The sequence below is a fragment of the Theropithecus gelada genome, chromosome 14 (assembly GCF_003255815.1).
Source record: "Theropithecus gelada isolate Dixy chromosome 14, Tgel_1.0, whole genome shotgun sequence".
Taxonomy (NCBI): Eukaryota; Metazoa; Chordata; class Mammalia; order Primates; family Cercopithecidae; genus Theropithecus; species Theropithecus gelada.
This window is the reverse complement of record NC_037682.1, coordinates 45,532,865-45,560,029: the sequence shown is the minus strand read 5'-3', so window position 1 is coordinate 45,560,029 and position 27,165 is coordinate 45,532,865. Positions and strand designations below refer to the sequence as shown.

The 27,165-nt window shown below is 42.8% G+C and overlaps 1 protein-coding gene across 4 annotated transcripts in view; it reads left to right on the top strand.

The window, feature by feature from the left end:
• The window catches only part of NAV2 (neuron navigator 2), a 757,451-nt gene that overhangs the window by 517,052 nt on the left and 213,234 nt on the right, over positions 1–27,165 (top strand). For 3 of the 4 annotated variants that reach the window (XM_025355931.1, XM_025355930.1, XM_025355929.1), the window contains exon 6: positions 10,200–10,360. In XM_025355931.1, coding sequence (XP_025211716.1) covers positions 10,200–10,360 — 161 coding nt within the window. Of the gene's footprint in view, positions 1–2,096; positions 2,166–10,199; positions 10,361–27,165 lie in introns of all 4 variants that reach the window. The other variant, XM_025355927.1, reaches the window with a different exon arrangement.

Below are 27,165 nucleotides of genomic sequence, written 5' to 3'. Positions count from 1 at the left end.
ACTGCATAGGGTTCCAAGGAACATGCATTGGGAAATACTGGTTTATGCCACTGAGCTTTGCTAGCCGGAGGCATCCATTTCCATGGTAGGCATTTGTTTTCTTAAAATAACCAGATATTCCAGTCAGAGCACCCATCTCCTAGTACGCCAAGACATCCTACTACTAACGAGTGCTTTACCTAAAGAAGAGCCAAACTTACTCGAGTCAGGTTTTTACATTCATTTATTCCAGCTACAAAGTGTCCTGACATAATGGCCCACCACCTACAGTGGTGACATGGACTGGGCTTTGGAGTTGCTGTATGTTCTTACCCCTTCATCTTGCCCAGGTTGGGTTACTTCTGCAGAAGGCTGGTTTTTTTTTTTTTTTTTTGTTTTTTTTTTTTTTTTTTTTTTTTTTGAGATGGAGTCTCGCTCTGTCTCCCAGGCTGGAGTGCAGTGGTGCGATCTCGGCTCACTGCAAGCTCCACCTCCCGGGTTCCCGCCATTCTCCTGCCTCCGCCTCCCGAGTAGCTGGGACTACAGGCACCTGCCACCATGCCCAGCTAATTTTTTTGTATTTTTAGTAGAAACGGGGTTTCACCATGTTAACCAGGATGGTCTCGATCTCCTGACCTCGTGATCCGCCCGTCTTGGCCTCCCAAAGTGCTCGGATTACAGGCGTGAGCCACCGCGCCCAGCCAGAAGGCTGGTTTTATTCACTATATCCTGATACTTTCTAATTTTATTTCCAAAGGATAATCTTGTTCTCAAGGTCTAGGGATATGCTATCCCATGCTAACACTCTGGCTATAAATTTAAGAATGATAAAATTACATCCGTGTCTCGGTCTCCAGATTCTGTATTTGATAACCAAAATTCCAAGGGTAGTGGTTTGGACCCTTGATTATGAATGTCAAATGTTGATGCAAACCCCCCACATGCCAGGTTTGTTTTGTTTTTTCCGTTAGAACTCTGCCTAAAAACAATTTTGAAGCTACCTAGTTTCAGCACCCCTGGGGGGTAGCAAATACTAAAGCTTGGACAATTTTCCGTGAGGTTTGCTAGTAAAGGAGCTATGGAAGTTGGCAAAGAAAATCTGAGAATTTGTTTGCTCCACTGGCATGAAGGAATCAGAGCAAATCCTCCATGACAGCCTCATGGAGGCTCACTTTGCCTCCTCACCTTAGCTCATCTCACAACTGACATGGTGGCCAAGAACTTAATCCACATTTCAGCCTGTGAAATTCCCCCCAGTCTAGAGTCCAGGAGGGGAGCATAGTCTCCAGGAATTGCTTTTTTTCTCCACCTGTGTCTACACAGATAATCAGTATTCAGTTGTTAAGGAATAACCCAGAAAATGACTTTATATTTTTCTCTATTCTCCTCTGTCTCTTCACTGCCTAAGACTAGTAAAACCAATAAATTATTTCTTACCTCAGATCCTTTTCTGAATGTGGTACAGGATGTATGGATGCAAGAAAGATAAATATTTCTTTCATAAAGCAGTAAATAAGTTTAACTTTTTCTTTTATAAATCCTAACTAAAATTCTTCATGTCTACCAATTTGTAGTACAAGAAAAACAGAATTTAGTGAGTTTAACAAGCATTAAACGGTCATTTCTATAGCATTAAAAGCAAAAATTTCCAAGATGAGCAACATCTGGGTATAGATTTGCAAACATCTATGCCCTTGTTTTGGGTCACCTTTATGGGATCCTGAGGACATTCATCTGAAAAACGCCCCAGTAGAACAAGCATGTGAAATAGAAACATCTCAATACTTTAGAAAGGCATAAAGTTGGTTTACTTGTCAAGGACCCCGTATTTTGAGAATAAGGCCTTAAGAAAGACATTTGATGTTTAAAGAAACACACACATGGATGCATACACACAAGCATTCTTAGATAATCTTAACAGCAGTTTCTTCACATTGGAAATCTATCAAATCAGTAAAATGAGACCTAGAAATAAAGCTGCGTGTCATAGAAAACAGTGAGCAGGGGGAAAGAAACAGCAACATCCCCATTGTCAGAAGACTCTTTGGATTTGTGTGTCTAATGTATCTTCTCTCTCCTCACTCAGCTCTTCTACTTTTTTCTTTCCTATCATGCAGTGCATCATCCAAGGACTCATCTCAAAGCAAAATCATCCGCTTCACTCTGGGTCAGAAAAAGATCTCTAGGTTAGACTTTCTCTGTGTCCTGCAAAGCATGGTTTAATCCCAACCCACTGTTCCATTGTTCCCTCTGCTCTGGCTGAGTTTCCCTTTGGTCCTCTCCCCGTTTCATGTTTGCAGTTCAAGAAAACTAAACGTGCTTTGGCTAATGGTCCCATGGTGCAGAGCTTTGAAAGTAGCCATGGGATTGTTGCAAGTGTGTGCGGGGGGAGTGACAGAGTGCAAGTGAGATTGAGGTGTACATGACGTTTCACATTTTCTTGACTTTTGGCTTTGACTGCTTTGTCATCAGAATCCATTCTGATTTAGGTAAAGGTGAGTTTCTACATAGTTTTTATAGTGGTTTTATGATGAGTTTGCTCCCTGCTTTGTCCTGGCCCTAATCCCACCTCACCTGCATCTCATTTATGTGTGTTGTGCTTTGTGTTGTTGTTAAAATTACTAATGTGGGTTTGGTTTTCTCTTGAGTTATAAAGACCTGAGCATGAATCCATATTGGGCAGAGGAGACAAAACAGCAAGGCAGCTATGTCTCATTTTTGTTTCTGGATGCTCTTAGGTGCCATGGAGACCGCCTCAGTTCCCTGAAAATAAAAAATATCCTTGCTCACGAGCTAGTTCTCTTAATTCAGACTTTAACCTGTCTGCTGCCTCCTAGAAGGACCCATCCTGTGGTATGGGAAAAGCCAGTTACATCACATTGCATCATTGCTTCTACTGTTATTTTAAAGGTATCAACAGCTAACATTTATTGAATGCACTAATTCAAATGCGTCATCTTATATCATCCTCATGCCAGGCTTCATGAGGTAGGTCATATTATTATCCCCATTTCACAGATGAGGAAACTAAAATTTAGAAAGTTAAGTCATCGTGCCCAAGGCCACACACATAAAAAATGGACGAACCAGGATTTGAACACAAGTGGTCTAACTCAGAACCCTCACTATAACCACAGTGCTACACTCTCTTCCCCCGCTTCTCCCGCCCCCGCTTCAATTCTGGTATCTCTGTGGTTGTTGAGGCTGCTTTTTAAAATCTTGTGTTTCAACCACTACTCTTGGCTTTTTCTCTCACACTGTACTTGTGGCATCCTAACAGAAATTGCTGCTGGGGTAGAATCTCCTCCTTATTATGACTGGTATTTATTTATTTATTTATTTATTTATTTATTGAGATGGAGTCTTGCTCTGTCACCCAGTCTGGAGTGCAGTGGTGCGATTTCGGCTCACTGCAAGCTCCGCCTCCCGGGTTCACGCCATTCTTCTGCCTCAGCCTCCGGAGTAGCTGGGACTATAGGCACCCACCATCATACCCGGCTAATTTTTTGTATTTTTAGTAGAGACAGGGTTTCACCGTGTTAGCCAGGATGGTCTTGATCTCCTGACCTCATGATCTACCCACCTCGGCCTCCCAAAGTGCTGGGATTACAGGCGTGAGCCACTGCACCCGGCTGACATATTTATTTTTCATTGAATTCTTATTTAAGGGTAAAGAGAAATCCATATTCATATCTGTCTTCATTTCTCTCAAATATGTACTGAATAACTGCTCACTTGCTGCCCCAGTGTATTAGCCTCTAGGTGCCTTTCCTTAGCCAGAGTTTGCTTTTTTTTTTTTTTTAGACAGGGTCTCACTCACTCTGTTGCCCAGGCTGGAGTGCAGTGGCGCTATCATGGCTCACTGCAGCCTTGACTTCCTGGGCTCAAGCAATCCTCCCACATAGCTAGGACTATAGGCACGTGCCTCCACACCTAGCTACTTTTTTTTTTTTTTTTTGTATAGGTGGGAGGTGGGGTCTCTCAGTGTTACCCAGGCTGCTCTCCAACTAACGGGCTCAAGCAATCCTCCTGCCTTGGCCTCCCAGGGCGCTGGGATTACAGGTGTGAGCTGCTGAGCTGCCAAGCCTAGAGTTTGGTTTTCTAAAGTGCGTACACTTGGGGACAACCAGGTCAGGCTCTGCCTGGCTGGCGAGGGAGAAACCGCATGGCACTGTGCTTCTCCATAGAGCAAGTCAGCGTGTTACCTAGACTCAGTGGAGGCGACAGTAGGGAACCTAAGTTTGTCACCGCTTCTGGTAGCCATGCAGAAAGTGGCTGCTTTCCCTGACAACACCAGGCCCAAGTCAGAGCGGACACCCACTGCTCTGGCAAACTCGTCCTTTCCCAGTTAATTTGAATGTCACACAAATGCACATACATAGGAAAGGAAAGGGGAGGGATGAGCTGGGAGGAAACCTGAAATTTAGTGCCTGTTCCCACGATGTGCTCAGTCCTGCAAGATAAAGAAAACAGGAGCTAGCTGGGGAAATATCTAATTGGAAGCACATGCCCATCCCGTGAATGATTTGTTATCAGTCCCAGATGATGGAAGGAGGCAGTGGGAAGAGAGGAAGCACTGGAAGATGAGGGCGTGTCAACCCTGTCCTAAGGCTGGGCTGGGCACAGTGCTTCTGGGTTTACCCTAAGCCAAGATCTGACTTTCCCTTAGTGTCATATCCCCCACTTAGAGTTTCTTTCAGATACGTTTTCGTCTCTGCTGAGGCCAACGAAGGGATGCTTCTTTGTTTCAAATGAAGCGTTCAGAGGTTCTTCCTTGCCTTCTCCATACTCCCCTTTCCCCACCCCCAGCCTTAAGCAGGATCCTGTGAAGAATTTTAGCTGATCAAGCGCCACAAAGCGCAGCAGTAGAGTTTGGTTGCCAAAAGAAGCAGTCCTACTCCTTCTGGCAGAGTAGGCCACCTCCCCTGGAGCTCTGGAAACAGGTCTTTTGTTGGAGACCAAGCATTGATGGAACACCTGCCAGAGCCCAACACTTTGATGGGCACCAGGGGTATTGAGAAGAATGGGAAGCCTCACCTTTGAATCTGGATGTGGGGAAGGGGCATATGGAGGGAATCGATATGAGGGTGAAAGCTCTCCATGGACTTCTGCCTTTGACCACTCTTATTGCCCCCCCCCCCCCCGGCCTCCCTGGTGAGACCAGGGAGACTTATTTTACCTGCAGGAGGCAGAGGAACATAGTGGCTATGAGGTGCGGTTAAACCTAAGCGAAGGCCCATCCTTACCACTTGCTGATGGTGTTACCTGGGCAAACGATTTGATCTCTATAAGCCTAGGTTTCCTTATTGGCCAAATGGGGTAGTCTTGCCTTGCTCACAGCGTTATGAGGCTTAAATAAAGTCATTTTATTAATAATTATAAATTAATTAATAAAGTCATTCCTTGTTCCTGACATATAATCAGTTCAAGTTTGGTAGTGTTTGGTTCATCTGGGCCAGGGAAGGCAACCAGAATGCCTCTAGAAAGTCCCGCAGAATTGATCTGTGTGCAACTATCTTGTGGAAAAGAGGCAGTGGGGTTAGTAGTTTGGTCCTCTCTGCCCAGCTGCTGGACTGAAAAGCAGATGCCATGGAAATGAGAGAGATTTAGTATTTAATCATCTCGCCTGGCAAAAAGCATCTCTGATTATGACCGCGCCCCCCCACTCCCCAAACCCCGGCATGTGCACACAAGCTGCCATCCTTCCTGGGAGGGGCCATCCTCTGCCTCCAGCCTTTGAAGTGGTTTTGAGGGGAAGAACTGCTTTTTGCCATCAGCACGTACATCACGTGGAGCAGAGGAGCCGGGATGCACTCATAGGTTATGTGCTGGGAATGACGGTTTTACTGCCCTGCTTAATTGGCTCTGCACACGTTGGAGAAATTGACCATGGCTCTAACAACAGCAGGATTGTTCCCCCACCTCTTACACCACTTCCTTTAAGCTTAATATTGTAAAAACCCAACATGTATATGTTTCATGTCTGTGTTCTCTGTTGTTTGTAACTGTGTTTGGACATACAGTGATTAGGAGAGGTCAAGTTCCTCTTGAGAAGGAGCTATTGGGACTTTCTTGTGCTGTAGGGGACACAAGATTGACCTGCCACGCTCCCCTCTTGCCACACTGCCTCAGTGAGGCAGCAGGCAGCATCTGTTGTGATACCTGCAGCTGTTCCACAGGCGCCAAGACCTAGCTCTTCAGCAAACAGGTATTCTAATGCTCCAGATGGCAGATGCTTCCAGACTGGAGGTTGATAGACATTCCCATGATACACAAGGATGTTAACAATAATGAATTTCAAAATGTTACCCAGAGGCCTCAGGTCTGCGCCACTGGTAAACAAGAAGATACTCTGCTTTTCAACTCTACCTGTGCTCTTAGCCTTCTTAATTAACACCATACCCCTGGAGGGCAGGACAAAGTCCAAGCTCCATAGTGTAGCGTACAAGGTCTTCCCTGCCCTGCCCTGCTTGCTTCTCTAGCCTCATTTCTTCCCACTCTGTCCCCCAAGTCCCAGCACACACCAGTGCTTTCTTTCCCCTGTACTTTCTACAGGCTTTCCTTTGGAGTGTCATGCTCTGCCCCCTGCTTTCCCATCTCCCATTCAGCATGCTGGACTTGCTCTGGGGTCTTCTATGCACTAGCTTTCCTGATCATCTCACCAACCTCCGAGATTTTCATTTCCTTCTCTGAATACCTTCTGAACGTCACGTATTTGATCAATACATGTGTAATCTAGATGTCAGCTGGGGTCGACAAGCCCTTTGAGATCTCGGTAAGATTGAGCATTCTAGCTCTGCCTCTTCCAGTTTGTAGAAAGTCCAGTGGCCTCCCAGGTTTGCTCGGGTATCTCAGGTTCTCGTGGTCACCTTTGGCTTTGAAATCCTGCCCTTGAACTCCAGTACTTGTAAGTTCAGTCTGAATTAGTTCAGTTTGTGGATGGGCTCATCATCCCAAGAGATGTTTTGGTTCCCTCCTGGGTGAGTCCAGGCTTAGCTTTTTTTTCTTTCTTCCCACCTGCCACACAGTCATTACGGCCTTTGTTTGTGAACCAAATATTGTTGAAAATGTCAGACCGAGGGGGCTTACTTTGGAGCAAGCAACGATCTGAGCCCATTTACAACAGAACCTAAGTGTTAAACTACAGAGTTAACATAGATTCTCTCTGAATGGTGGGAAAAAGTACATGATCTCCATCCAGTTTTCTGATTTGATCAAGTTCAGGGAGCCATCCTGTCTAAAGTGTGGAGGCGATAGTGGTCAGGGGTGGACAGGAGCTGGCTTGAGCTTTGTGGTGGCTTTTGATGGCTATATGCAAGCCATTCTCCCTTTACCATGTCAGCTGTCCTCGTAGTCCTCAAGAACTCCTTCTCCATGTTCCAGAAGGCTTGGCACAATGCTGCAGCCATTTGAATGATGTGCTGCTCCCATCAAAAGAGCAGCTAGCCACTGACTCAGTGAAAAGAATCTCACCATGACAACCCAAGGGAAACCCAGAACTGTCTTAGTCCAAAACCAGGGATGTTTCATTCCAGAGAGTGCAGCCCACAGATACCCCAAGTGTAAGATCTCAGTCAGCCACAGATATTTGGATTGAGTAGTTTCTCTTCTGGAATGTTCCTAGGGAAATGATGAGCCCTGCCTGCCAAAGCCTATCTTGCCTCTTTGAAAATGTTCATCTCGGACTCTTGTATATTGATTTTTGTCCAGTTCTCTCTGATATTTTAACCTAGACTCATCTGTTTTCTTCTTGATTTATCCAATTATTTCTTGTGCCATAGCATGTTTCTTTTATGCCAATGTCCAATCCCTTCATGAACCTGTGTTCAGTGGAGAAGAAGAGAAAGGAAACTACCATACGGTGGCCAGACATTAAGCCATTTCAGATTTACAGCTGTACCCAATGGTATACTTGTTAACTATTGGGTATAACTGTAAATCATTATTCATCATTATTCCAAAGTTACAGGTAAGGAATATGAATCTCAGAGAAGTTATGAGACTGCTCCAGGGTCTTGTGTATGGAAAAACCTGTATTCTATCCATTACACCATGCTGCCTCACAGAGGACCAGACTGTCTACCTGATTCAAGGTTGTATCTTTCCCATCCTATGCTTTGATTGCTTCCCTCTATCCTGTCCTAAAAAGCTGCTGTGGTTCAGCCTAGGGTCAGCACAGTGGGGGCTCTCCAGCAACTCTGAAAGGAATGCATCTTTCCCCTCTTCATTGCTTTTTGCTTCCCTGCCCTTTGCAAATTCCACACTTTGGTAGAATACTGTGACTTGCATTCCCCTACACCACTTAATACCATTGCTGTGACATCATCTTGGAACAAGTCCATAATCCTTTCCTAGGCCTATCTGTGGGCATAATGATTCCTGAAGCCTATGTCTGGTTTAAAAAGTCCAGCCCAAGGGAGGTCCAGATCTTCACCTGCAGAAGCTCTTCTATTGGATGTGAGTAATCAGATAGCACTGACTTGAAGGACTTGCAGAACATTGTTTGCATTGGAAGCAGAACCAAGAGGTACTAAGATCCCCCTGCTGGACCTCCTATGCCAGATGTGCTAGCCACATCTGGTCCCCAAACACAGGCACTGACACTGCTAGTATTTTGTACTCCATTCTGTGTCTGTCTTTGTGGAGTGAATGTCCTCTCCAAACAAGATGGGGTAAATTAACTAAGGGACAAATCCTTGCAGTGCAGTGGGAAGTAATTCTCACTGCAACATGTTGGGGGAAGAGCTAACCCCCTTCTTTCTCTCCCAGCTCCCAGTCAGGGAATTGGGCCAGCTTCTTTTTAACTATATAAATTTTACAGTCCCCTCACACCAGCTCATGTTCTCTGTTTACTCTACAACCATCTTTCTTGCCCAGCCAACAAGAAAAAGTTTAAAGTGATTGCCTGCTTATATCTAAAATGCTTCCAGACTGTAGACTTCTTTGGTGCTTACAGATTTGCATGGAAAGAGAAGGCTGAAAGTTTATGGCTTGAAAATTCAGACTTATCACTAGATCTAATGCTAGTCAGTTGAGGTTCCAGTGGCTTTTAAACACAGCTAAGTGGATTTCAGCTGAAAGATATAACTAAACATTTCATCATTTATTCATCTTTCAACTTTAATTATTGGAAACAGCCTGCTTAGTAATTCCTGGACCAAAATTCTGATTTGAGGGGATCTTACCATTAACTCTTTGGTGAATGGGCCATAATATCTTTAGACACATTCTGGATGGTGACTTTATTTCCCAAGCCACCCAAAATGAGGTGTTTTATTTAAAGGGAGAATGTTGTGTGTTTGTCTTTAGGCTAACAAATTCCTACCAGTTTTACAGGAAAAATGTGTGATGTTTTCCATCTACTGTGCAGATAAGTTGTACTTCAGCCTCAAAATAATGCCTGTGGAGACAGATCGTCAGGCGTTGAAGGGAAATGTATTTGTGGGCAAGTGTTTCCAACCAACCTTAAGTTTTCATTGCAAATATGTTGGGTTCTGAGTAGTAGTAATTCACCTTCTCACCATTATAAATTGTCCTTTTCTTGATACTTACAACCCCAGATTATGGCAAACAATTTTATACCTATCAGAAGAGATGCACACCAAGGTTATCAGTTTAGAATCCTCTGAGGCCTTATGTTCCATGTTTGATAGAATTAGAAATGACTGACTTGACCCTATTAAAAAGTGAAAATGCTTATCTCAGAGGGGGGAAAAAAAGTGAACTTTATTTTTGTTTGTTTGTTTGGTTTTTTGTTTTGTTTTGAGTCAGGGTCTCACTCTTTCACCCAGGCTGGAGTGCAGTGGCACAATCTTAGCTCACTGCAAACTTTACTCCCAGGTTCAAGCAATTCTTCTGCCTCAGCTTCCCAAGTAGTTGGGATTACAGGTGCCCACCACCATGCCTGAATAATTTTTGCATTTTTAGCAGAGATGGGGTTTTGCCATGTTGAACTTTGTGTTTTTAATCCACAAACATATTTCTTCATCAAAATTTTTCTCTCTGCTCAAAGGAAAACTTCACGTTTTGCCATTGGACTTTGCTGGGATCATTACTTGCCTACATGTTTGTAATGGTTCCACCAAATTCTGTGACTGGTAAACCTCCACACAATGTCTTGGATAGTTTATTTTACCTCCTGCATGGTTGCAGTTCCTTCTTCCCACACACTGTTACCCTCCTGAGACTGAATGCATAATCCTGTTGCTTTTGCATTTTAGACTTCCAGGTCCTACCGCGAGGGTATCCGCTGCAGGCAGCGAGGCCAAAACACGTGGAGGGTCAACTACTGCTAACAACCGACGCAGCCAGAGCTTTAACAACTATGATAAATCCAAACCAGTCACCTCCCCGCCCCCACCGCCAAGCAGCCACGAGAAAGGTGAGTCACCTTCTTGAGGAGCCTTTTTGGCATTTTCCTTCAGAGCACGTCTACCTAGTTCCTTTGGGTGAATTAGGTTGGGTCGTGGGGAGGGGTTGCATTTGTGGTGAAAATGGGTTACAAGGACATATTTGGCAGGCAGGAACTTTTTAGCCAGAGGTATTAATAAAGTGGGGGAAATATTATTATAGTCACTAGCAAAAATAATTTGCTATCTTTGTTTGGGTGGGGCCTCATAAACACTTGGCTATGGATAGAAGCGATATAGCATTTGGAATTTGAAAATACATTTTCATGGAATATGTTTTATATATTAAGTAATTTTTCAGAAATATAAGCTTCTTGGAGCATGCATTTTGTGAACTATGATAAGCTTTTTTATCCATCAGAAATAATGTGAGGGGAGTTAGGAACAAGAGGTTTTTACCCTTTGAAAAAGTCAGGAATGTGGATTGGCTCATTGAAGATCTTGGCTACATATAAGGAGTGGACAGCATTGCTCTAGGAGTTGTGATGATGTAACTTTTGCCATAAAAGGATATGGATTTTTTTTTACTATACACAGTACTGAGTTTTTAGGATGGAGAAAAATAGTGAATAGTCCCGTGGGGGTCCTGCCCAGAAGGTAGTAAAACAAACCTTTGCTTGTTTCAGCCTCTATCTCTTGAGACATTGGAGAAACTGAGGTAGATTATTCAAAGATTATTCAAAAAGAGGTAGAGCCTTCCTTCATTCCTTCTAGGCAAAGTAGTCTAGACTAGACATCTTTAGGAAATATGTCCAGGTCTCCTGGAAGCATTTCCTACCTGGTGGTGTAGAAGATTCTTAGGGCTGTCTGGATGGTGTTTCTCGATTTCCCTGAGGTCCAGGAAAGCTGCCCTTCACTCCCTAAAGTGCCCCAGGAGCATGGGCAGCCCTCCTACTGTGAATGAGCTGGGAACCGCCGCCATCTTCTCCTCTAACTCAACATCACTTGATTCAGTGGAACTGAGTTCCCCCAAGTGTTTGCTAATCACTATATCTTTTCCTCCCCACATATGAAGGAAATGTAAAGAGGGCTGACAGATGTGTATGGAAAAAGGTTTTCCAGCCAAGGCACTGGGAACTCTGCAAATGGCACTAACACTATCACCAGGATGTCTTAACCCATCAAAACTTTGTCATCCAGCCCTTAGTTTCTGCCTCAAGCAACCATTTTTACTCTTCTTCTCTCTCTCCTTTCCCCCTTCTTTCCCCTCTTCTCTCCCACTTTCCTTTTCTTCACCATACCCGTGTGTTTTTTAAGTGTGCTTAGATTACAAAAATAATATATGCTTGTAAAATGGTACAAGTATCAGATAAAAGTTCTTCTATTTTCCTTAGAGTACAAATATATACCATTCTATATATATCCATCTAGAACTTTCACAATGCATTTATATATGTATATATTTATGTATGTATGTATATGTATGTAATAGAAAGGTTTGTGTTTTTACATTGATGTGTAAAAGCTACTTTATGAGTACCTACCATGTGTCTTATTTTATCCCTATTTTACAAAAGATGAAACTAAAGCAAAGAAAGGTTAAGTACTTGCTGAAGTCCTATCAGAGATAGTGAGAGATGGAGTTGGATTTGAACCCAGGCACTTCGATTTCAGAACCATGATTAATACCGTGCTTTCCCTGGAATTGGGAAGCAAATGCTTGAAGCTTTGCCAGTTGAGGGCTGGTTGGCCAGCACATGAGGAGAAAGTTGGGAAGGTGTTAGGAAAAGCCTGTGCTGGGCCTCTCCTCGCGGGCCAATCTGCCCTTGCCCCATGCTCCTTTGGGAAGAAGCTATCATAAAAGAGTCTGAAAGATGGATGTGAGACCCAAGTTCAAAAAATTGAGAAAATAAAGGTAAAAGTTCCTAGTGGATGGGACAGGTGTAGAAGGATACTGTGTTCTACAGCCACCTACGTGTGTGCCCACCAATGCTAGGACGGCAACTGACCTGCCCCTGCCCTGGGCAAAGGCTCCCACATCTGCTCTGAGCAGCCTGAGAACGAGGCCCCTTAAAGGACCATGGTGCAAATTCTAGTAGAGGCAGTGCCCCAGGGAAAGACTTTAGTGTCAGATGAAAGAAAGGGAAGTCATATTTATTTATTTAGAGATGGAGTTTTGCTCTTGTTGCCCAGGCTGGAGTGCAGTGGTGTGATCTCAGCTCACCACAACCTCCGCCTCCTGGGTTCAAGCGATTCACCTGCCTTAGCCTCCCTAGTAGCTGGGATTACAGGCATGTGCCACCACGCCCGGCTAATTTTGTCTTTTTAGTAGAGATGGGGTTTCACCATGTTGGTCAGGATGGTCTCGAACTCCTGACCTCAGGTGATGCGCCGGTCTCTGCCTCCCAATGTGTTGGGATTACAGGCATGAGCCACTGTGCCCGGCCATCATACTTATTTATTAAGAACTTTGATTTTCTTTTCCTGTTTTTTTTTTTTTTTTTGTGATGGAGTCTCGCTTTGTCAATCAGGCTGGGGTGCAATGGCACAGTGTTAGCTCAGCCTCGCAAGTGGCTGGGATTACAAGTGTGCAACACCACGCCCTGCTAATATTTGTATTTTTAGTAGAGATAGGGTTTCACCATGTTGGCCAGGCTGGTCTCTAACTCCTGACCTGAAGTGATCTGCCCGCCTTGGCCTGCCAAAGTGCTGAGATTGCAGGTGTGAGCCACTGTGCCTGGCCTGATTTTCAGTATGGTACCTGATCTTTACAAATGTTCTGTGAAGTAAATACTGTTAACTCAATTTTACAGGCAGAGAGAATGAGGTTAATAGAGATTAAGTAACTTGCCCTCACTGGTAACTAAGCACTGGAATTGTATCCAGGTTCCACTCCGGGATTCAAACTCTGGCTTCATCCTGTCCTTGGGGAGGTCTGTTATGAGGATAAGGTGGGGTGGTACATGTGAGAGTGTTATGTGAGCTGTGACACTGGAAAACTCCTGTGAGGATTCACAATGATAAAAACAACTGATGGTGGTCCCAGTCTGTAGCAGGGTGCATTTATTCTCTCCCCTACCCTGGGCTGTCCCAGGTTTTTTTTTTTATACTAACTTTTTCAACCATCCTGAGGTAAAAAGGCCGTGGAAGTTTACTTTCAGAAACTGCTGCATTTCCTTCACCTTTTTCCTTGGTTTCTGTGTTCTCCCTTGAACCTGACCTGTTGATTGCAGCTCCTGAGGTAGCCAGCCCACATGCAGAGTGAAATAACTACCTGGATAAGACACAACAGGTACCTGGGCGAGGTCACCTCTTGTCCTTCACCTTAAGAAGTTCTGCCTCGGGGAGGGATACTCTTGTGAACAGATGAACCACAGTTTGTTGTGGTGGGTGCTGTGTAGCTGAGGCGTGGACTGTTTTCAGGTGAGGTAAACTCCGTGCTGTAATCCCATCACCCCTGTTCCTTCATCCTTCCTGTAAGTGAGTCAGACCCTGACTGGCTCGGGTTCTGGCATTGCACTCTCAGGTGAGCCGATTCATAGACTACTTTTTCAGACAGTAGTGGCAAAATACCTATAACATAAAATTAACCCTCTTAACCATTTTAATCAATAATGTTAAGTATATTCACATTGTGGTACAGCCAATCCCTGGAACCTTTTCATCTTGCAAAATTGAAACTCAGTACCCGTTAAACAATAACTCTCCATCACCACCTCCCACCAGCAGCCCCTGGCAACCACTTTCTGTTTCTATGAGTGAGAACTCTAGATATCTCATGCAAATGAAATCACACAGCATTTTTCTTTTTGTGTACCGGACACAGCTTCTGAAGAATTAAATAATTACTTATAAAGCACTTTAGAATACTGCTTGGAAAATAGTAAACACTGAGAAAATTTTATCTTCAAAATATGATAGTATATGCATAAAAATATGGAATAATATAAATAATGGGCATATTTCACTTAGCATAATGTCCCCAAGGGTCATCCATGTCATAGCCTGCAATTCATAGACTTTAATGTGTGACCCCATTGACCTAAGAATTTCACTCTGAAGAATTGCTCTAATGACATCAGTAACTTCAATTAGAAATTCATTATTCTGTCAATAAGTGACAAAAATATTTCAACATTTAGTCCCAATTTTTAAAAATATTAAGAGGAATTAAAAATTGTAACAGGCAACTTTTCAAAACCCATAGAGCACTTTATACTTTGTAAGGAAATCCTAAAGGATTTATCTTAAAATCATGCCCCCTCCTGCCATCATCACTGAATTTAGTTCTGGTTACACAGAACAACCCACTGAGATGTGAAGCTGAAGAAAAGAGATAATATATAATACTTCTTAGCTAGAAAAGGCCTAGAGACTCACATGAAATTCATTCACTTGTTCCATAAGGTGGTGGCCAAGTACACAGTTGATGTGTAAAAAACAAAAATATTCCCAGACAGCAACATAACCTACTAGTTTTCCCAAAGACTGATCTCAGATTTTGCCTGTGAGGTTTGAAGGAAAGTCTGCAGAGCCTTTAGGAAAACCTGCAAGTTGTTTGTTGTATCATCATTGCCATCATGGTTAGATTTACCTTTGATTTCCTTTTCTCTCTCCTGCAAGCAGCAATGAGCCACATCTGTGCCTGACCTGTGGTACATGTGAGCAGATTTGCCAGTGAAAAGTCAGTGTCCAGAGATGGTCAGGACACAGGAAGACTACTCACTTCTGTTGACTCCAAGTGGCCCTAGGGCTCCAGACCAGAATCACAGATTTTCAGGGACAAAGAAATAGCTGTCTTTTAAAATATTTGTGATATTACCTGTTTTATCTTCCTTTCCTCTCACATCCTTTGAATGAATTAACACTGCCTGGGATCTAGTACCTTTCTAAAGTATTTGGTCCCTCTTACGAATTTGAAACATTTGGTATTCCTAGACTGACTTATGTGCATATAGAAGATACTCTCTTCTGAATAATATGGTTTTCTTCATTTTACAGAAAGCACATCTTTATTTTCATTACAAAAATAATGGGAAAATATTCAAAAAACACAGAAATGTCTTAAAAGACAACCCTACATAGCCCCACCTCCTAGATTAGCCACCGTTTATCCCTTTGTTTATATTATTCCATATTTTTATGCATGTATGATCACATTTTGATAGATGAAATTTTCTTAGTGTTTGTTATTTTCCAAATAGTATTCTAAAGTGCTTTATAAATAATTGTTCTTCAGAAGCTCTGTACCCATACACACATTGATATTACTTCCAAAATCTTTTAAGTGAAATCGCCAAGTACATGGACAGCCTTTCTCGTCTATGCATATAGGTCATTCTTTGTTCCTAATAGTCACATAATTTTCCATTGTATGGATTTACCACAATATTGTTTAATCACTTTCATTTATGTTGTTTCCAATTTTTTGATGTTTAAAATAGTACTGAAATTAATATCCTTGTATTTTTTTTTACATGTACATAACCATTTCAGTGGAATTGCTGTATCAAAGGATATGCATGTTGTATAGTTTCCTTGATACTTCCAAATTTTGCTCCCAAAAGATTATACCTATTTATATTCCCATCAACAAGATATGAGAGGGCTACTTTCTCTACATACTTGATAGCACTTTTATCACTGTCTTCGGCAAAAAATACTTTCGTTCTTTTGAAATGAGGCAAATTATTTTAAGAAGCTGAAATAACAAGACCATTTGATAAAAATTGGCCTTGTTTACTGACACTGCTTTGACAACCAGTTGCCTTACCATAGTACAAAAAGCACTTGAGTTTGAGATCAAACTTTCTACTCTCAAGATACTTCTCCAGCCTCAGTTTCCCCTCTGTGAGTCTGAGGTCCTCCATCACCAAACCACTGTGAGGTGTGAATGAATTCTTTAGTTGGCACTGGCTATTGCGCCTCATCTGATGGGAGCGCCATCTGTTCTTTCTGGTGGGTTTCCTCCTCTGGTCTTCGTTCCGTGTCACTCCCTTCCTCTTTGTTCACTCCTTGTCATGAGCAGAAGAAAAGAGCCAGACATAGCTCGAGACAGGGTTTTATAACCTTCAGCACTATGTCATGTCTGAGTAACTTTGGGGCCATTGATTTAGAATCTCTATAAACATGTCACTTTATGGTTGGCAAACCAAGTTATTTATCTGAGCTAGTGATTAGGAGATGTAACCATGGAAAAGTTGCCCATGTCCTGCTATTAACCAGGATTCTGACATAAAATTGCAGGTTAGCCTAGATGAAATTAATTCAGTCGTCCAAGTCACGCAGACATAAATACAGTTGGGGTGGCCTGTTTCAGGTTACTTTCTTCATTTGTTCATTTCATCATCATTTATAGAGCACTTACTATCTGTCCGGCACTGGACCGATTGTCGTGGCAGGCAGAATTGAGACGCAGACTCTGCTTCCCAGGGACTCACAGTCTTAGGGAGGAATGACGCTCACATGTTCTATAATAGAGAGATGCTCAAAGTTTTGAAGAAAAAGATGAACGTAGCCAGGAAGACTCTGGGAGGACTTCCGAGAAGTAATATCATTTGTATTGATTTCCATTTCAAAATTTTTGCTTAGAGAGAAGGAAAAGAAAGCTGGGAAGGAATGACTCATCCTACATTTCCTGATCTGGGTGTTAATCTGACAGCAAATATGTTGGGTTCACTGTGTTATTCAACTCATATTCTATGGAGGGCCTGTAGAGCGTAAACTTCTGCAAGATCATTTCTGTGATGGGTTAGGGCCTCCCTTGGTCATCAAGAGACCTTTGTCATTGCTGGAGCTATTATCCCAGGCCAGGGAGAGCTTAGGTGTTGGTTGGTTAGAGAGGGTGATAGCCATCTCTTTTTGGGAATCAGCTGTGATGTTCTTATGACCTTCTAGCTAGAACCCATAGTTGTCAAAGGGCTTAGAAAGCCAACCTAGAGGTGTGAACCAAGGTAGCATCATTGAATTTAAAGAATTCTCTGGGATATTGCCTGGAATGGAACTCAATGACCAGTGAGACCACCTGTTGAGGCTAAGTAGGCAGGATGGATTAGATGCTGCCAAATTTAGGGACTTCACAGATCACTGGAGGAATAAACAAGAAGTTGTACCAAGGTCTTGGGGCCAGTGTTCAGTTTTCTCAGGTGAGGAGTTTTGGGGACTTGCAGTCAAAGAGAAAGCAAGTACTGTGAAGGCAGATCACTGCGTTTGAGTATTGGCTCTGCCGCTTCCCAGAAGTATGACTCTGGGCAAATGTCATGGTCACCAATGCATCTGCTCAGGATGACCCTCAAAAGACCATCACAGGCCGTGCTTAGCACCATTCTAGTGCTGTACCCCTTCACCCCCAGGTAACAGCTCAGGTGTGAGGGAATAATATTTGAATAGGGCAGGTGCACAAGTCCGTCCAGCTTAAAAGTCACATACCCCAAGGGAGTATGTAACAGCCCCATAAGTATAAATTCTAGGGTTCCCACAAGGATTAGGCCCAACCAATTGTCACAGAACTCAGAGAAACTCAAAATGATGGTGTCCCCAAGAGGTATTTATACCTCATTTATGGTTTTTCCCGTCCAGATGTATCATTTTTACCATAAGCAATGTTGCTTAGTAATGGGCATTCTATCTTTATCACATTTCCAGGGCAACAGTTAGCAGGTTTACCCAAGGTCAAATTCTCATCTAAAAGAGGAAAAGGTTTTGTTAATCCTTTTCCAACAGGAAGTTATCTCACCTCTGAGATTCAGTTGATTTATCTTTGAAGTGGCAACAGGCTTCTATAGCCCTAATGATGGGAGAAAGTTAGATGTGAAGCATTCTTTCTCATTTTTTGCATAACCCAATTAAAACTCTAGACTGTTGTCTCTCAAGGTGTGATTCATGGTCCATCTCATCATCCCTTGAGGTAATTGCTAAAAAGACAAATCCCCAGGCGTTACAAACTGAGTCCTTCTAATTCATATATTTGAATAAGAGCCTAGAAGTTTATGTTTCACACCCATGAGATCTTAAGGCACTGGAGCTTGAGAACCCTAGTGTTAGCAGGACTTCTTGGTTACTTTTAGAAAAGAACCCCACCGGCCGGGCATGATGACTCACACCTGTGATCCCAGCACTTTGGGAGGCTGAGGCAGGAGGATTACTTGAGATCAGGAGTTTGAGACCATCCTGGTCAACACAGCAAAACCCTGTCTCTACTAAAAATACAAAAATTAGCCAGGCGTGGTGGCACACACCTGTAGTCCCAGTTACTCGGGAGGCTGAGGCAGGAGAATTGCTTGAACCCAGGAAGCAGAGGTTGCAGTGAGCCAACATCACACCACTGCACTCCATCCTAGGCAACAGAGCAAGAAAAGAGAACACTCCCTTTTAAATGCCCTTTAATTCTCAGCAACTACTTTGTAGTACATTGTTATGGGGAATGGAGGTAATATATAGTAAGACACCCAGACAAAGGCCTGGCACATAGCAGGAGATGAATAAATGGGGAATCATTTATATGTATACTTTTTATCATATACATATTTAAATTTATTCTCAGAGCCAGCAACATATACTGGGTAGACTTAGCTACTTGCATAGGTCTTATTTTCTTTTGGCTTTGTGCTATTGCCTCAGTAACCTTTAGCAAAGTTCTTCCTTGCATTTTTCATTTTTACAATTTCATTGCTGTCTTGTTTCTGCTGAGCTAATAGATTCTTCCTTAGACTGGAGAAATTAAAAAGAAAGTGTCCCTTTGGGGGTCTAAATATGGGAGCAGAGGGGATACAAGACAAGGAGGTGCGCTGAGGGAGAAGTTGGCTCACCTTTCCCTAGCTGGAGAATCACCTTTTTGCTCTTTGTCTCCTTGGCACTTGCAGAGCTTGGTGGTACTTCATGTGGAGGAGAGCACTGTCCTGTTCAGAGGAAGGGCGAGCACTATTATAAGCTGCCTTAGAGAGGGACCTGACTGATGTGCCCAACTGCCCTTATTCCACCCTACCTTTTGTCCTTAACCTCAAGCATTACAATCAAACATCAAGGTGAAAGAAATTGTATCTGGTGCAGTCTCCTTCTCCCTCTTTGGGAGTCATTTTCTTGATCTGTGTAATTTAAAAGAGCCTTCAGAAGAGGAGACACAAAAATCCCTCTAATGTGTGAAACTAATCACCTTTAATGCTGAAGCCATCCTTTTTTCACAGAGAAGAAGAAGAATGTCACCATGTTTGTTTTTCTCTAAAAATGGATACATTTCAAAACCAATGTGTGAACTTATGGTTCTGCTATATATCCTTTCTCTGAAATACAATAAACCTGGCTTTTCGTAACAGAGGGAGTAGAGAAAAAGAAAATAAATCATTTGGAAAGATGAAAGATCTATTTGATTAGTCTTGTCTCAGGAATAGAAAATGATTGGTTGATGTTCATCCGATCTTCAGATGATAAATCTCAGCATTTCTCTTACTTCCATCTGTTACGTGGAAAGCATCACACGTTCATGAATTCAATTTCATTTCAAGGATCATTGGGAGGGAGAAGTATTTACATTTCTGGGTGCTCTCATAATACTCATTTTTTATCAAGGTCTCACCTGCAGTCAGGGCTTAGTTTAGTCATTCCTTAGTTTAAGGTCCTCTTTAAAAAGTTTGTTTCCTCCAAGTTTAGGTATTTGACAGTGTTCATCAGCACGAGAAGATACATACATTTTGGGATAAGTGAAGTTAACATTTCTGTGAGCATATGTAGCCCATGTTCACAATGTGAAGTGCAAGCATGGAGTGCTGGTCAGAATGAGGAGAGAGACCCTGAACGGTAAAGCCTGGCAGCTCATGTAGCTGCAACTACTTACTGAGGAGTTTCTTGTGAACGTGTACTTGGCTGCCTCTCTGGGCCGAGGACATGACATCCTCAGGCTTCAGTGACTCTCACAAATGAAGTGCTTGTTTCTTAGCTGCAGCTTGCCTTTGTGATTCCATCAATGTGTGCATTTCATTAGGATACCAGTGTGTAGCCCCCGTGCCAGGGAGCCATCTTCTCCTGATGAAGGTGTCAGTGGGTTGCACTGAGAATATTTGAGACAATGCTCACGGTATATCTACTTGGTGATGAGAGTGACACATGGGCCATTTGCAGGTGTCACGCCCTGTGGATGAATGGTCATGCTACACAGTGGTTTGTGCCAAGGCCCCGTGGGACACAGTTCACATTCTTAGTGTCCTAGGAGCTCCTACCATGATTCCTTAGCAATGGTTATGCTAGTTCTTATGATGGCAAGGCTCCCCAAACTTTGTGGACAATGCACAGATAACAACTGCTGATGGAAATCAATGACCTGGCCTGCTTCCTTTGTAAGAGCAAAGATAAAGAAGGCCTCTTAACATCTAATGCTCCCTTCTCCTTTTTCAGAGTTGGAGAATCACAGCATGCTTCTGAAATGTGGAGTGGGAGATCTAAATGTGGAGTGGGGAAGCTATAATTACATAGCTTGGAAAAAGCAAAGTTAAAGAAAAGTAAGTCCTTTGGCTCCAGGACAGCCTAGGACTGTAAGTCTCTGCTGCCCCCTACTGCCCAGGTTTTGTGTGTGGCTCCTAGAGTTTCTAGCCTGGCGTTCTCAGGCACTGTGCTTGGGAGGATAATGACTTGCAGACTGTCTAAATGCTTTCTTCCAGACAGGGCCTCCCCACATTTGTTTCCTCAATTTAGGAGAATGTATGTGAAGTGGAGAAAACCCACAGTGTGGGTGTGATCAGGTTCGTGTGGCCTAGTGGAAAAACTTTCTCTTGAGTGGTGAGGAACTGACAGCAGGCCTGAGCTAAAATTGGTCTTCACAAAGCCGTCCACCCACTCACATGGGCAGGCAGCCAGCTGGTGGATTCAAGGATCAGATTTAGCCCTAAGGAGAAGGATCTTTGAAGGCACTAGTTGATTTTTGCTGCAAAAAGGTTATGCTAGATTTGGTTCCATTTTTAGGAGGCAAATAATTCTAAACCAGACTGTATAGTGTGGAATAAATGATTCGCTCCTTTCTTTATTATACATTCATGTACTTGGAATCCAGTCCTTCATATATTCATGTGTCAGGTTATTTATTGAATGTCTTCTATGTACCAGGCATTATGCCAGCCACTGAGTATTCAAAAGTGAAAAACCAGATAATTTCTGCCTGCATGGAACTTAAAGTCTGACGGAAGAGGCAGTAAACAAATGCAAACAGTATCATTACATTTTGTAGTGACTGCTCTTATAAAAAAAAAAAAAAAAAAAAAAAAAAAAAAGGCGGGTAATAGGAATGAACTTAATTCTCTGGATTAGGTAGAAACTTAATTCTCTGGACTAGGTACAACTTCTTCAGGGTGAGACCCATAGCCAAAGTTTGCAGGGGTCCATTGTGCCCACAATCCCCATTCTCCCACACAATGGTTGGAAATAAAAGATGTTTTTGAAAACAGTTTTATGGAGCGAAACCAGTTCCCTTGCACAAATGAAGATCTATATCCTGAACTAGCTTTTTCCTTCTCTCTCTGGCCATAGGGAGTAGAAGTAAAAAAAATTACAGGGAGGCAAACTTTGGCTCCATATGTGTATTGTAAAAAGAACTTTTCACATTTGTCTTCTCACAGTTGAGTAGGCTCTCTTGAGAGTAGTGAGTATCCTGACCCCAGAGGTATTCAATAGAGGCTTCATCATCACTTGCTAGGGATGCTACAGGTGAGGTTTCTTATAATAGCAGGTAGGTTGGAATAGATTTTCTCTAAGATTGCTTGCAAATCTAGCATTTGATTACCCCAGGCAAGGGTAGAGTTGGTGTGATTCATTCCGGAAGAGTCTCCTCCACCTCAGTAATTTCACACATATCCCCACAGTTTATTAGAGTTCCCAAAACCCCACCTTTGGATTGGTTCCCTTAAAAGCCTTCATTCATTCCAAAAATGCACTTTATTTTTGAGGGTGCCACTTGTACTCTAGGATTCATTTGTATGCTGGGAAAAGTCTGCATCTTATGTGGATATGCCTGTGTGCGTTTGTGATGACTTCTTTTACTCCATTCACATACTTGGGAAGATTTTTCCCTTAACTTCACTTAAATTGTCTTGAACTTGTCAAGTTCATGCTCAGAGGCCATCAGAGAGTTCACGGTCAGGGATGGGTGCCACACAGAAGAAATCATGGCTACTTCGTCAGAAGTTGTATATGTGGTTTCCACCATTTAACACTTGGATCATTCCTTGCCCTGATTTAAGAGCCAGATAGGAATGTTCATGCAATTTTTTAAAAAATCTGTTTCAGTGACATGCGGTAGGGGGCAGTATTCATTAAGAAAAACCAGGGAGAGAGTCCAGGAAGAGCCAGTAATTTCGACCTTGTAGGGAAGAAACTGCGCCCTATTTTTAACTATTTCTGTATACTAGAGAGTCATTCATTCTGTCTGGTTGTTCATGCATGAATGAGGCTCTGACTTTCAGTAATGAACCTTCTTAGGGGGCTTAATTTGGCTTATGTTAAATTAATTAATTTGGCTTATGTTACATTCATCTGGCTTGGAGTGAAAACCAGTGAATATCTGTGAGGGAGAGGGACTTTTCCATATAGGACATATGTACTAGGGCAAGGATTCTTACCTAAGTCACCTGACTCCAAGCTTTTGCTCTTTTAGCCACAATTTGAACCATTTCAGGCTCATACCTTCCAACACAAATAGTGTTTGTCTCCCCCAGAACATCTTCAAACCTGTTACTGCCTAGGAAATAGTTAATACTAAAACTTGAGGGGGCGAACCTTTTTTTGGACCCTCTCACCTTGATAAGTTTGGTGAAACAGGTGCCTTACTCACCCCTATCTCCCTAGCCCCTCAAAATGAATGGTTTCAAATCATAGCCTTGTATGATTTCTTACATGCCCAAGGCTGATGGGACAGTCTTGCTAAGGTACACCAGCTTCAGGGGGTCTCGGCTGGGCCTGCTCCTATGTCTGAGGGCATCTGGCATGTTGACTACATGCTGGCTGATCTGTAATGGCCTCAGATGAGACAACTCAGATTTCTCTACATGGTCTTTCATCCCCCAGCAGGCTGGTCTAAGCTATTTTTCTGGTGGTAGGTGAGTTCCAAGGCAGAGAGTTGAAATGTGCAAGGCCCTTGGAGGCCTAAGCTCTGAAAGAGGACACCAGTTTTTGTCTTCATTCTGTTGGCCAAACCTAGTCATGTGACCTGTCCAAATTCTTGCAATTGGGAAACAGATTCCACCTACTGAAGGAGGAGCTGCAAAGTCACATTGCAAAGCATACATGGCACAGAAAGGGGTGAACACTAGGGGCTGTTTTTGTAATCAATCTACCACAATAAACAGGTTGCACCCAGTGAATTTATATTGATGGATTGGTTTCAGTTGTCAAGGTAATAGTCTGTTTCCACTGTAGTTGCATGAAAATGAGAATGCACTGAGCTCATTTAAGATGTACTAAGACATACTTGCAGTTTCCTATAAGTTATGGGGGCATGTAGCTCTAAGAACTCATGGGGGAGAGCAGCCAAAGCATCCTTGGTTACCCCAGTCCCATAGAAGGTGTCTCTAAGAAGCAGATGCTTTATGAGGCCCCTGTGGCCGAGGGAAGAAGGTAGGAACCAGCTGTTAAAGTAGAACTCTGCAAAACAGGTCTGACTCCACTTGAGCCTGTTCTCCGAGCCCATTCTCCAGCCTTTGGGATTCTTGGTATTCACAGGCCTACACTTCTCTGCTTTCTCTTTCCCACACCAACTGGCAAAAGTTGTGTGATGAAGATGATCCGAATGCCAGACTTGGGCTCAGGACACCTGGGGTCTGGTCCCAGCTTGATGACTGTGTGGCTTTGATGGGTCATTTAACACCTCTGAACTTGACATTCCTCAGCTCTAAAATGGAAATGAGGATAGCACCAACCACATAGAGTTATTGTATGGTTTCCATGAGATGAAACATATGGGAAAATACCCTGAATTGTGTATATAAGGTTTGTTGAATCAATGATTTCATACATGTCCAAAAGTCAGAAATGACTATGAAGGAGAAAATAACCACAGCAGCTGACTGAGAACCTCAGAGAGCCAGTTCTCCACTCCTGGTCTGTTGCTTCAGATCAAAAGTCTGAAGCACCCATGTAGCCACCTCTTCTTGCTCAGCCTCCTCTCTCCCTGATAAACCATGATGAAAGGTGTTTTTGAAAACCAAGGGACCAAGAAACACAGAATGACCTTCACTGAAAGGACAACTTTTAGTAAATGCACACTTGACATAGTTTGGTAAATATCCACCCTGTTATCTTTTGCTCCTGATATCTTAGAAATGTCACTTATTGATTCTTGAAATCTCCCCACTGCCACTCCTAGGGGGAGGGGGAGTTTGAGATGGAAGTATTGATTGAAACTAGCAAACACTGAAAGAAGCATTTGTTAGGTTGTCTTTTCCTTTTTTATAAATTGGTTAAAGTAGATGAAAGAAGATACATCTTTTGGCAGAGTTTTAAACGAAAGGAAATTAGCCAATTATACTCCTATAAAACAACATTTGAAAGTCAGAATTGATGATTTTTCCACAGTGTTTTGGAACAAAGTACTCTGATAGGTGAAGGATCAAAGGACTTTTCTCTGAATAGGATTTTATTTTTCCTTTTGTTTTTTATCATCCTTCAGTCTGGGCACTCTGATTGTCTTAATGCATCCAGACCCACAATTTGCAACTTGCTGCCCCATTGCTGGGGGCTGGTGACTACAGTGTCTTTGGACAGATTAGAGGAAAGACATTGTAGCTGAACTCACAGGCAGCCCCCAGCAAAGGAGCAGGGAGCTTTCTGTGTTCCCTTCAGTCTGAGTGTGCCAAGATGCCCTGGCTCTGGCCTTGAGGTGTTAGTCAGCATTAGCGCTTATGATCTTGGCAACCAGAATGGCCACTGCTGGTCGGAAACTGATCAGAACTGTTCAGTCTCATTAAGGAGCCCCTCAGATCACCTTCTGACATGTAACGCTTCAGAAATCATCAAACGGCTAAGGTAGAGGCTGGCTTCCTTGAAGTCTTTCCAAAGGCTTTGGCATATCTGCCTTTTGGATGAGCTTAACTAAACAGAGAGCTTTTGAGGTCCAGGGTGGGTGTGGGAGCTCTCAGGGCACTGGAAGTAGCATTGTGGTGGGGTGGGAGGAGGGTATACTGAGCTTTTCTTGGCCCACCCGTTCACTCCCTCCTTCCTCCCTTAACCTCTTCCCCATCCTCCCTGGTAACTCTCCAACACCAGGAGGAGGAGACATTTCACAGAGTGCTGCTCTGTATTTAATGAACAAATAAGTGCCTCTATCCTCTGCAGCACTGTCCAACAGTACTTTCTGCAATGATGGAAATAACTTACGCTCTGTGCTGTCTAATATGGTAGCCACTAGTGCTACATGTGACTATTAACAATTGACATGTGGTTAGTGTGGATGAATAATCGAATTTTTAATGTAGTAAATTTTAATTCATTTAAATGGCCACATTTGCTAGTGGATATGGTATTTGACAGCACAGCTCTGGAAAATTATTCACTGAGCAGTCAGTGAGTCTGCCGCTGAAGTCTGTCATTAAAAAAATGTCATTCTAGACACAAAAGGCCAAATATTGTATGATCCCATTTATATGAAATCTCCAGAGTAGGCAAATCTATAGAGACAAAAAATAGATTAGTGGTTGCTAGGGCTGTGGGGTGGGGGTAGAGGAGGGATGAGGAGTGGCTAGCGTTTCTTTTTGATATGATGAAAATGTTTTAAAATTCGATTGTGGTGATGGTTGGAGAACTTCATGAGTATGAGGATACTAAAAACCATTGAATCACTCTAAATACATGAATTTCATGGTGTGTGCATTATATGTCAATAGAGTGGTTTAAAAATGGCTTTCTGTTCATGCCATATTCAAGTAGATATTATTACTCTAGCTCTTCTATGCCAAAATATTAGTGGTTAAATGTCTCCCCTTCCTTGGACCTCAGTTTCCCTTCAATAAAAAAAGGGTATTGATTTTGCCTCAAGGATACTAAAGGAGAGAATTTCTGGTCTTTGTTTCCCTGTATATATTTAACTTTAATCCAGTTCATATGGGATGAAACTGTATGTACCCCCTCCTTCTGGGACCCCAATTCTAGACAGTGCCCCATTCCAGGAGTACCCCAGGCAGTAAACAGAGCATTGACACAGGTAACTGGCCACCCTGCTCTGGGCATTCTCTCTGGAACCACAGCATAGATAGAAGGGCTTTGGTGCTGGCCTAGGAATTTTAAGTAATGCCTGAGACATTTATCTTTCTGCCTCTGATCCAGATAAAAACAGATTGTAACTTTGAGTTGTCAATTGATGCTAATGCATAGAAACAGCTTTCCATACCCTTAGTGAGCAAAGAGTCTGGCCAGGGAAGAGGTGGGGAGTTGGGGGTAGGAGGAGATTCCTGGCTGTAAAACATCTCATGGTTTTCTGTGGTTTGTGGTCCAGGGGTCCTGCGGAATCTCTGGGAAGCACATTTCTTCAGAAGCAAGCTTGTTCTTTTTCTTCTCCCACCTCTCAGCTGCTCTTTTTGAAATCAAAAGCCTGCTATAGGGTTGCAAATTAGTGACATCAGAAGAAGTAATAGTTGCCTTCATGTTCCTCCTCCTCCTCTTCATCACTATCCTAAAGCCTTCCATGTGTGTCAACAACAGATGTTACAAATGCCTGCCTTATAAATAACTTTATAAGGTTATAAATTTATATAATAACTTATATAACTGCTTATAATATAGGTGAGGAGATGGACTGTGAATAGAAAGGCGGCCCTGAAACAGTAACAACAAAGAAAATGGTAACAGTAGCTGCCCATTGTGGGGT